This window comes from Sceloporus undulatus, chromosome 2, assembly GCF_019175285.1.
Source record: "Sceloporus undulatus isolate JIND9_A2432 ecotype Alabama chromosome 2, SceUnd_v1.1, whole genome shotgun sequence".
Taxonomy (NCBI): Eukaryota; Metazoa; Chordata; class Lepidosauria; order Squamata; family Phrynosomatidae; genus Sceloporus; species Sceloporus undulatus.
In genome coordinates this window covers 83327597-83338853 of record NC_056523.1, presented here as the reverse complement: position 1 = coordinate 83338853, position 11257 = coordinate 83327597, and the positions used below count along the sequence as shown (strand labels likewise).

Genomic DNA, 11257 nt, shown 5'->3' with positions numbered 1-11257 from the left:
AAATCCTGTGGTCCCTTGAAGAAGCCATAAAATATTTCAGTGCTGAATTGCACTAGGCCTCTTGCTTAAAAGACAAAAAACAAACAAACAAAAACCCAATTATTTTATTATCCTGTTTATGGTGTTTCTTTTCTCTTTCATAGAATCATAGAAGCATAAATCATAGAGTTGGAAGAGACCACTAGGGCCATCCAGTCAACCCCCGCCATGCAGGAAATACAAAATAAAAAAGCATTTCCATGACAGATGGCATCCAGCCATCTGTTTAAAGACCTCCAAGGAAGAGACGCTATCAACCCTCCGAGGAGTGCATTCCATTGTCGAACAGCCCTAATGCAGGAAGTTCTTCCTAATGTTAGGGTGAAAATCTCTGTTCCTCTTTTTTTACAGCAGGTTCTCAAAAGGATGGGGCACTTGTTGCTGACGACACTGATATAACACTTGTTGTATGGTCCTTATTGGGGGCTTACAGAGGAAGGAAATTTACTATCTGCCTTGGCAATGAGCCCCAACCCCCTCAGCACTGGTGCTGAAGCTACCCTCCCCCAATAAGGGAGTAGGGGCATGGCTGGTGGAGGCCGAGATGCCTTTGTTGCTATTGTACTCTGGCTATAGGGACCAGTCAGATGTCTGGCCCTATCCTTTTCGCTCTACAGGCCAAGAACACGCAGACAAAAAATCCAAACACCAAACAAAGAGCTTCAGGCAACACATTTGTCCAACAAGTGGGGAGAAGGGAGTCTGAGTGGAGCCGCCTCCTGGTTGGAAACTTCACATTAGCACATTTCCCCATGCAGATCTCATCCAAAGGATTATGAAACCATTAGTTTGTTTATAAAATAAAGATATAGAGAGATGGCCTGTCTAATCAAAACCAACAAAAAAAGAATCTTGTGGCATCGTATTCCAAATAATTATCATGGCTGGTCTTTAATGGTAAGGTCCAGTCATCAAGGCCATCACTCTCTATTTTATATTTATGGATAGACTAATTAAAAATGCACGCTGGGTCATGTAGAGTTGGTAAACATGAGATATAAGGGTAATGAAATGCAAGAAAGAACAGAGGTCTATCAAGCCCACAACCCTCGGTATGTCTACATCCCTCTCTGCTATTTCTGTCTGTCACCCTTTACATTCGGGTAACATTTCATGAATCAGATAAAAGGATTCTTTTCATGACAGCCCTTTCAATGACACACTATAAGCATTATGATTCCACTTTAACTGCTATTGTCCATCCTGTGGAATAGCTAGGATTGTTTGCATTTTGGGAAGGATCATCTAGAATTCTCAGACAAAGTGCTCCTCTCATGCCTCCTCAGACTAAGACCCCAGGATTCCATAAGACATGGCCATCAGCAGTTCAAGTGGATCATCATGCTCTAATTGTGCACATATAAATGGGCCGCTTTGGAAATTATAAAGTATTTAGAGTAATTTCTTGATATCTATCTCAGCGGTGATCCAACTTTTTGGATGCTGAGATAATTGTTGAGATCATAATTCAGCCAAATGTTACCTACCTGAGAAGAGGCAGAAGACAGAAAGGAAGTCAGAAGTACAAGACAAACCTGCAGTTTTCATTCTGGTTTCTAGAGACTGTGTTCAGTAACACAAATATACGTTTGTCATCGTGTTAAAAGCAAGTGCATCTCTCTGGACCCGTTCCAGATTGGTTATTTTATACACCAGTGCAGCAAACCACACCTCAATGATAGAAACAGTCTCTCCCACCCCTTCAAGACTGTCATTGGCCAAGTAACACGCAATGTTTGGAATGCTGTTTTATCCACATTAAACTCAGACTACAACTAATTATGTCAGACACTCCTTGGAATATACTGGCAATGGCTGCTTCCCATTTCTCATATAATCATAGGGTTGTCACCACTATGAACTTTACAACGTCACCCCTAGAGAAAAACAGCAATTGCTGTAAGCACAGAGAAGTTTACTGACTTCTTGCAATGCTGACTGAAAGCATAACAATTTGTCATTGAATACAATGAAAAAAATAATTAAAATGATACATGATGGAGATCATAAGGGTTCCAAAACTGTTTTTGGTCTTTCTTCATAGTTTTGGAACATGAAGGCAGTTATAAAAACACGAATAGCTGTCCCTGAACACATATTTTATAAGAAAATGTGGTCACTGATCACTGCTGGTGAAGTTACACAAGTTATATATCAGCTAGTACAACCTCCAGGAACAATTAAATGGTGAATGTCAATGTTTGCAATTATTTGAACTAACAAATAGACACACCATAGATTTGTTGCTAGGACTGGAAGCTTCTGTTGTGTAAAGACACTTTGGAGCAAGTCAAGAATTGTATGTTGGGTTTCTAATTTGTCTTTGCTCCTTTAAGGGGTCATATAACAAAGGTAATTCCACTTCGAACATACTCCTGTTTGCGAGAAAGGGCCAAATCCCTTCAGAAGCACCTTGTGCTTTGTATTTTTTCCTTTTACATCTTTGTTTCTATCCATGGATGACCCGTGTGATCTGGGATTTGATACCATTTTCCCTTATCACACAATGGGTGGCCCTTACACATGTGAAATTTGAACTAAATTCAAGAGCCAATCCAAAGTGAAGGGGAAGCAGAGTCCAATTCAAAATACAAGGCAATTGAGTGGTGAATTCACATATGAAGAACAAAATGGTGGTCATTCTGGTCAAGTGGAGTGAATGCACATAAATTACCACCCAGTACACCATTACGAGTCACCAATTCAATTGGGATCCTTGCGCAGTGCTCAGAGGGGCTCTGAACGCATCGTGACCTTTGCACTTCCGGGGTGAGAAGGGGGCCACTTCCCTGGTTCAGGTTCATGTGAATGATGAGCCTCACGTGAATGATGGCTTCACATTTCTTCGTCTTCCTCCCTTCTATTTTCCTCCATCCCTGGCAGCCAAATCCTAACGGTCCTCCGTGTCAAGCCCACATCCATTCAATTCAGCCAACATCTACATCTGTCCTCGTGTCAGAGCCCCACATCCATTTAAGCCACATCTACATCTGTCTTCGTGTCAGAGAGCCCACATCATTTCACCCAACATCACATTATCCTCATGTCAGAGCCCCATCCTTCAGCTAATCTACTATGCCCTGTGTCAGAGCCACATCCATTTTAGCCACATCTACATATTATATTAGTATTATATATTATTATTCTATTATTATGTATTATATATTATTATTATTGAATTATTCATACAATATAATAATGAATAATAAACTAATAATTTCTTCAATGCAAATAATCAGTGTAGAGCTGCAGCTTTACTGGATGTAAACCTTTGGATCGGTAGGAGACCCATTTGGAGGAGTGCAGAAATAATCCGTTTCCTTATCTCCCATGCTCCCTAAAGTACCAACCCCGAGAACCAACCCACCTTCTTCTCTTTGTAACATTGGCCTTCTCTAGGTTGCAGCCACGCACTGGGGGAATAATCTGGTTTGACTCCACTGTAACGGTCGCGCCTGGCTCAGTGCTATGGAATTCTGGGAACTGTAGTGTTTTGAGACATGAGCTTCTCTTGCCAGAGACACTGGTGGCCTTGCAAACTAAATAAATTATTACATTATATGATTATTAGTTGCAGTGCTTTGTTCTCCTTTGGTACCACTGCCTCCAGCCTTGAGGAGAGGCAGAAATAAATTGTTTTTATTATTAAAGAATATAATAATAAATAATAGAGAATATAATCAATATAATTTCTTTCCTGCCTCTCCTCAAGGCTGGAGGCAGGGTGCCTTGGTTCTCCTTTGGGTATCCTGCTCCAGCCTTGAGGAGATCAGGAAGAAAATTATATCATTATAAAGTAATAGTAATGCAGCCTCCATTCTTGAAGGGAGTACTGGCAAGCACAATAAGAGCAAAATGCTGCGCAGTAGCATCAGGGGAAATTTGCCACCTTGGAGGTTTGGGGTGGTGGTGTACCAGGATGGAAGCAAAGTTGCATTCCACACCAGATCAATTTAAATTGAAATTGAAGTGGGCTTGTAAACAATCTTTGTGAATTTGCTTGTTACCGAATTCACAAAAATCAGGAGTCACTTTGGATTGAGTTTGGATCTGGCTTGGAAGTACTCCCTATAGAAAGCAATCATGTGTGATAATAAAGCACATTTTAATGTGAATTCGCATGGTTGGACCAGGAGTGACTCTGGATTGGAGCTGCAAAACCTGTTGTCTGATAAGGGCCAATATCATCTGCCTAAATGGCTTGAGACCTTAATACCTGAAGGAATACCTTTTCCTGTACAATATTTGCCTATTTGAGGACAAAGGTCTCTTGAAAGGACCCTCCTCTGTGTTCCAACAGTGACATGCCTACGATATTTCACAGATGGAAACTGGGACATGTTTGGCCAACCAACATCAGGGTGTAGTCAAGATGGCAAAAATTATTAATCAGAAAGAACAGGAACATACCACACAGAGCATACTTGGAAGGACAAGATTCTATCTCTTCCTCTCATCTCCTCCTTGCTGAGTTGAGTGCCAGTTACTTTTTATCTTATCTGTAAACTGCCCTGGCTCTCAATCGAGAAGAAAGGTGGTATATAAATAAAATAAAATAAATTAACAAATAAATTTTGCACCCAGTTTTCACCAAGACAAGTAAGTCAAGATGAAGAGGGAAAGTGGGGGGAAGAGGCAGAGAGAGAAGAGGAAATAGAGCTTGGAAGCTTTTCCCCCCCCTGTCACTCAGCTTTATGGGATTACCTCAAGTTCTAATATTATCAGAGAAGGAGAAAAATGCCAGCAGTTATAATACTCTTGATCTTATTTATTGATAAAACAGATTAAGGCATCACAAGATTTTGATCAACTACTGGACCAAAAACAAGGAAATGATGGATGCCTTTGTGGTGGTGCAATGAGCAAGGCATCTGTTTCTTAGTTTAGCAGATGTTCTTCATTCTTCATTTTGTTAGCACATTCCATAATGACTCAGTCTAAGTTTTCCACGGCTTTGGCTGGTAAAAGAAAGGCAAAATGAAGGGTGAGAATCCAAAAGATGAAGAATTTCTTATGAAAAAGATCAGCACAGACTGTGAAGACAGTTGAAATTTGCCCATTGTTGCATTTCTTATTGGTCACACCAGCACTTGATAAAATAATAATAATAATAATAAAAATGAAGTTTATTTATATTTCCCGCCTCTCCCAAGGATCAATAAAATAATACAATAATACAAATACAATTGATAAAACACTAATTCTGAATTTACCACATTACTATTAGTTGTCTAAAAACAGTTCATCTGTAGCTAATAATCATAGTCAAGAGTGGAACATCATCATAAGCTTTTATATGGAGTCCGATGGATACACCCACCGGAAGAGATCCGTTTTGAGTGCCTTTTTAAAGGCCTCTAAGGTATTGATGAGATGGATCTCTTCTGGTAGGCTATTCCATAATTTTGGAACCGCAGTTGTAAACACCCGATCGGAAGTTATCGTTAACCTAGTATTATAATGTTCTAATAAGTCCTTCCCTGATGTTCTGAGAGTGCAGAGCTCCTTTCACAAGTTTCATTATTCATTTATGTTAAATTTTCTTTTTCTTTCTTTTATTAAGAAAGATCCTAGTTGGAGCAAATATCACCTGCAGGACTTTTCTTAAATGGGCTACAAATTCTAAAACTACAGTTGGCCCTCTGTATCAGCAGCCTTGCCATCTGCGGATTGGAGCATCTATGGATTGGAGCACCTGCGGATGGCCCTGCCCCATTATCATATATAGCATCCACAGGGTGTATGTTCTCTGTAAAAGACACCCCCACCCCCCGGCCCAGATATGCAGGGTCAACTATGCCTGCAGAGTAGCTCTGGTCCTCTTTTTCAGTTGATCAATGTATAAAAAAATGATACTTACACAACTGCATTACAGAACAAACATTGGTTGCCATAAGTATGGCCATCAGAACCACAGTGTGGTTTTAACTCCAAAGTGCACATGTCTCGGGGGTAGCCTTTACAGTCAATCTGTAGTGAGAGAAGCCACAATTTAATAAGTATTTTCCCCTTTGCTTTAGACTAGATTTCTTTGCCCATTCAGCAAAGTAAACAATATAGACTAGGGTTGGGAACTGGATGACCTATGAGCTATATGTGGCCCTTTGTAAGGTCCAGTGTCGGGATCACTTTGATCCCCCAGTGTCCCTGGCAACCTGTAAACTGTATAGATATCTCCTCCATATCAGGGAAAAGCCTGAACAATGGGTTCATATGGGAGAAATAATAATGCTGTGTATCAAATACTCTGAAACTCAAGAACTGCAACCCATCATTGAATAATCTGGCAGTAGTGTTCTGTACAAGCTGTAGTTTCTTAAAGTCTTTCAAAGGCAAGCCTATGTGGAACACATTACAGTAGCTGAATCTGGATTGGGAAAGATTGTGTGATGGTAGATTGCATTCAGAGTCCTGCATCGGGGTGGGAGGGTACTCTAGTAGGGCTTGCAAATAAATGAATATATTCTAAGCCAGTGATTGCCTTGCTCAGACAGGACACAGTGCTGCAAGTAATCTATTTGTTTAATTCAAACAAGAGCTGGCTATTTTTTTTCTTTTTTCTTCTTTCTCTGATCTTTCCTTCTAACTTCCTGTTCCTGGTCTCTCCCCCCACACCATCTTATATCTTGCTATTCTGCATTGTATGTAGTTTTAAATTATTATTATTTAAATTGTTTCACTAAAGCAAGGATGGTCTTCAATACTTGAGGTCTGAGGGCTGCATGTGCCCCTCACTGGACTGCATAGCACTACATCTTCTGCTGTGTTCCCACATCAGAGTTTCTCAATTTTAACTATTTTTGAAGCAAACTGTCCACCTGTACCTACTAGGGGAAGGAGGGAGAGGAAAACAATTTTCCTATGTTCTTGACCATTCCTGCACCATTTCAGTCCCAGGAAAGACCTCTTTTAAACCTTGAAGAGTCATTTTAGAAACCAGGGAGTAAACTGGACATCAGTTCTGGTTTTGAATAAAGCCTTCCCTGAGACAGCCTCCCACCCCATAGGGTTCAAGCATAGCATTTTGTTTGTTTTTTGTTTTTTAAAGATCAATTTCCCTCATAATTGGGGTTGGATGCTCTTTGGGACAATGCATCTCATGGCCATTCTTTTCCCACTCCTGCATTAAGGTTTTCTAAACATAGTTGTGTGTGTGTGAGAGAGGCTGTCTGATTTTCTACAGAATAGTTTTTTTATTTATTACTTCTTGCCTGCTTTGAAAAAATATTACATTTTAATTTTCAGTAATGGCTACATGGCATACATTAGGCAGTGAGAAAATGTAGCTGTCATTTACCTGTGTTTCCTTTGCTTCAATGGCAATATCTAGGACCAAAACAACAAATATGTTAAAGCAATATTGAATTCCGTGGGAGGTCACTGTTTTTACTGCAAAAAAGCTGAATTCACTTGAAGAACATAAGAAAAACCCTACAGGTCCATCACTTTGCTTCTGTTGCGGTTCCCACAGCAAGGCCATGTAGTGGTTGGTGGAGTTTGGGGGCAGCTGAAAAATGACTGGCTATTCACAGAATGATCACAGTTGCCTTGTGGAAAGTTCACAAGCATTCACACTATAGGTTGAGTCTCCCTTATCCAAAATTCTTTGGACCCAGATGTGTTTTGGATTTTGGATTCTTTCAGATTTTGAAATATTTGCATATACATAATGAGTTATCTTGGAGATGGGATTCAAGCCTAAAGATGAAAATCACTTATGTTTTGTATACACCTTATACACATAGCCTGAAGGTAATTTTATACCTAATATTTTAAACAATTTTGTGCATGGAACAAAGTTTGTGAACATTGAACCATTGCAAACACTGAACTATCTCAGCCACTCATGTTTGGATTTTATGTTGAAGTATTTTGGAATTCTGGATAAGGAACACTTAAGATCTTATCACATTAACAAATAAGATGGCTTACTTCTTTCGGCTTGAATTCAGGATCCAGGATGCCCCAGATGTTATCATACCTAAATCGCCACCAATCTAGACAGGATGCTGCTGCCTGGATGCATCCCGGGTAGAAGCCTCACTCAGCCAGCCAATTTTTGAAGTCGGAAGCTTCTTGACTTCGAAAAAACGTTGGCTGAGCGAGGCTTTGACCCAGGATGCATCCGGGTGGTGGCATCTTGCCTAGATCAGTGGCAATTTAGGTATGATAACATCTGGGGGTATCCTGGATCCTGAATACACAGAGAGAGAGGGAGGGAGGGAGGGAGGGAGGGAGGGAGGGAGCTCTGTGTTTTCCAATGCCCCATAATGTCTAGCTTTTATGCTGTGACAGCCATATGAAAACCAAAAGAATGTGGCTGGCATCTTGTTAGTGATATACATCAGCAATACAACAACATCTGTGTTCTTACAGTTGTTGTAGAAGGGGAAATACACTGACTCCCTCATGGCATGCCCTTAACCCCTCTAGACCCACTTTTCTACTGTGTGAGCCCTATGGTAAGGCCATATAGTGGTTGGTGGAGTCTGGGGACAAGTGAGAAATGACTGGCCATGTCCCTATAGCCAGATGCATAATGGTGACACAATCCTCTGGGATTTTTGGAAGACCCTACTGGGTCATATTCAACTATGAAGAAACAGTCAGATGCTTCTTGGCCATCCCCTGCCCTACTCTATCCCTGACACAGCTGTGTTGAGAGGAGGCAGGAAGAGGAGGCAGGAAGACTCTTGTGAGTGAGATGGAATGGAGCTCCTAGGAAGAAAATTCTGCTTTGCTTCCTGCCAGAGGATAATGCCACTCTTTCCCATGCAAGAGTGGCAGCAGATATTTTTGCACTGTAGCTCCCACAGTTCTGTTCCTGTTGGCTATGGCTGGAAGGTGCAAACCAACAGACTATGGAGGGCCACATGTTTTCTGTATGTTCATTTTCTTGCACACAATCCCTGACCTATAGAACTGTTTCTGATTAATAGAACTACAGAATATCTGTTGATGATTATTTTCCTTTCCAATATGGAAAGTATCGTGTGAGAACAAGATTTGACAGGTCTCCAACAAAAGAAAACTTTCTAACAATACATGTAGCTTACCTGAGTAGAGGAAGAATAGTGTCAGACTGAGGAGAAGAAAGCCTATGGTCTTCATGATTCTGCTGTCGTTGTGCTGCCTGATTCTTTACTAGCACTTGTCCAGATCCTCAGACTCTGCTGGCAAAGATATGGTCTAACACCTGATCCTTTCCCCATGTATATAGGTGTGACTTTGTGACCTTGATGACATCACTCTTCTCAAATTAAATATTGTATTGGAAATTTGATAAGCCCTCGAGGTGAGTTGTAACACCTTAACGATTCCTTATCTGTGTATTGAACAGGTGGTGTCTGGCTGGTTAGCAAACATTATAAAAAGCACTTCTGTTTGTTATAAACCACAACACATAATAAAAAGGATATGATGAAGGTGTATACAGTGTACCCTAGAACTTCATTTAAAAGCAATAGTAATTAAGGATAGTACACAAATTCTGGTACTGATAAAATTTTCTCGATAAAACTAATGTAATCACACCACTCCCAAAGCAAACATGCTTTTTCTTGTTACTATCCTATTGGTGTTGGCATTTTGTCAACTCAGCTAGTGGTCTCATCAAACTGAAAAGTCTGCCAGGTATATGGATCTTGATTCCACTTAATTATGGAGCAAGGATAAAACAAAAGAAAACAATGCTAAAGAACTTATAAAATCCCAGCAGGCATTACTGTGTTCCTATAGGCTGGCTGGATGAGAGAATAGGCAGTGGAGCGGTCAGAGCTTTCACAACAGACTACACTCTTGCCTTTCACCAGGGGATGGGTCCTTCTTTTATAAGAATTAAAGTACAGTGCTTACATTGACCCATGGATAAGTCGACTCAGGTTTTTCGGTCAATTTTTTTGCTCAGTTTTCTAGACTTATACAGAGGGCCCCTAGTATCCACTAGGATTTGGTTCCAGGAACTCATGTGGATACCAAAATCCATGGATGCTTGAGTCCCATTAAATACAATAACACAGTGAAATTGTGTCCTTTATATAAAATCCTCACATTATCCTTCTGTTTCTCCTCAGAGGTTCCTGTCTGTTTTGCCATAAAATAGCAAAACCAAAATTTGCTTTTGGAATTTTTATTATTTTTGAATATTTTCAAGCTGTGGATGGTTGAATCCATGGATGAAAAAAATCAGTAGATGCAGAGAGCCAACTGTAAATGAGTATATACAGTAATTATTTTGGCTTGTAGTGTTTCCACTTCAGTCAGTCCACTCTTCTGTCCGTACCCACAACTACCTGCAGTTCCCTTTTCCTGAAATAACTCCTTGTACCCTAGAGGCACCAGATTCTGTCTAATCCTGGAAGCTAAGCCATCTCAGCCTTGGTTAGTACTTGGATGGGAGACCATCAATGAATACCAGGTGGTATAGGCAGTATTTCAGAAGAAGAAACTGTCAAAACCATCTTAGAGTATTCCTTGCCTAAGAACAACCCTGTGAAATTTATGGGGTTGCCATATGTCAACAGGTGACTTGAAGGCATATATACACATGATTAAAAATCAAGCTCCAAATGCTGTCTTACAGTGTGAGAAGTCTGCGCACCAGGTGGAAGGGAGTAAAATAATGGCAGAAATTGGAAAGACAACTTTTTTTAGCACAACTTTTGCCGGACCATTGTTATTGTCTTTATATTGTGGTGAGGGCCATAGCCAGCAGTAGTGTCTTTCTGTTGTCAAGTGAAACCATGGCTTTTTGCTAGCTCCTTTGGGTCCAGTTGATTACATCCAAATCTACAGATATGCACTATTTTAAATGGCTTTACATTTTTAAATGGTTGTTTTTACTCGTCAGATTGTCATGCACACAGGCTTACTTTAGTTCAAAAAGCTGAGCTTCAGTAGTAAATCAAAAAGCTTTATTCATAAACCAAAGATGTTTCCAGCAGTTGTATGTTGTTAGGGCTGAGAAACCATCATTAACACAGTTAATTAAATTAAATTAAATCATACAGTAATTCAAATTTTGAGCAGGGTGACATGCTCATTAAATCAAACAAGCCTTTTCCCCATTTCCCAATGACTGTCTCTTCTTTCACCCCTTACCATCCATTTTCATGTGAGCTACCTTGAAGCTACCAGCACAAACTTGCCTTCCTTCCACATCTGCTCATTAACCACCTCAGGAATGTGAGCAACAGCCTCATCAATTTCCTTGGAAAGT

At 40.3% G+C, this 11257-nt stretch overlaps 1 protein-coding gene across 1 annotated transcript; it reads right to left on the bottom strand.

Annotated features, from left to right (window-relative positions):
- Positions 1-4801: 4801 nt before the first annotated feature.
- Positions 4802-9200, bottom strand: LOC121920209 (ovomucoid-like). The gene is made up of 4 exons (XM_042447278.1): positions 9096-9200; positions 7337-7365; positions 5900-6009; positions 4802-4997 (listed from the first exon to the last, which is right to left on the bottom strand). The coding sequence occupies exons 1-4, from the start codon at positions 9148-9150 to the stop codon at positions 4952-4954; spliced, it is 240 nt and encodes a 79-aa protein (XP_042303212.1). The 5' UTR covers positions 9151-9200; the 3' UTR covers positions 4802-4951.
- Positions 9201-11257: the final 2057 nt, after the last annotated feature.

What these genes read in the sequence shown, in the direction of transcription:
- LOC121920209 (XM_042447278.1), bottom strand. Translation starts at nt 9,150, where the DNA reads ATGAAGACCATAGGCTTTCTTCTCCTCAGTCTGACACTATTCTTCCTC. An exon ending in TTGAAGCAAAGGAAACACAG is followed by an intron (nt 6,010 to 7,336) that starts GTAAATGACAGC and finishes CTCTCACTACAG; the next exon opens with ATTGACTGTAAAGGCTACCC. An exon ending in TTGTTCTGTAATGCAGTTGT is followed by an intron (nt 4,998 to 5,899) that starts GTAAGTATCATT and finishes TTCTTTTACCAG; the next exon opens with CCAAAGCCGTGGAAAACTTA.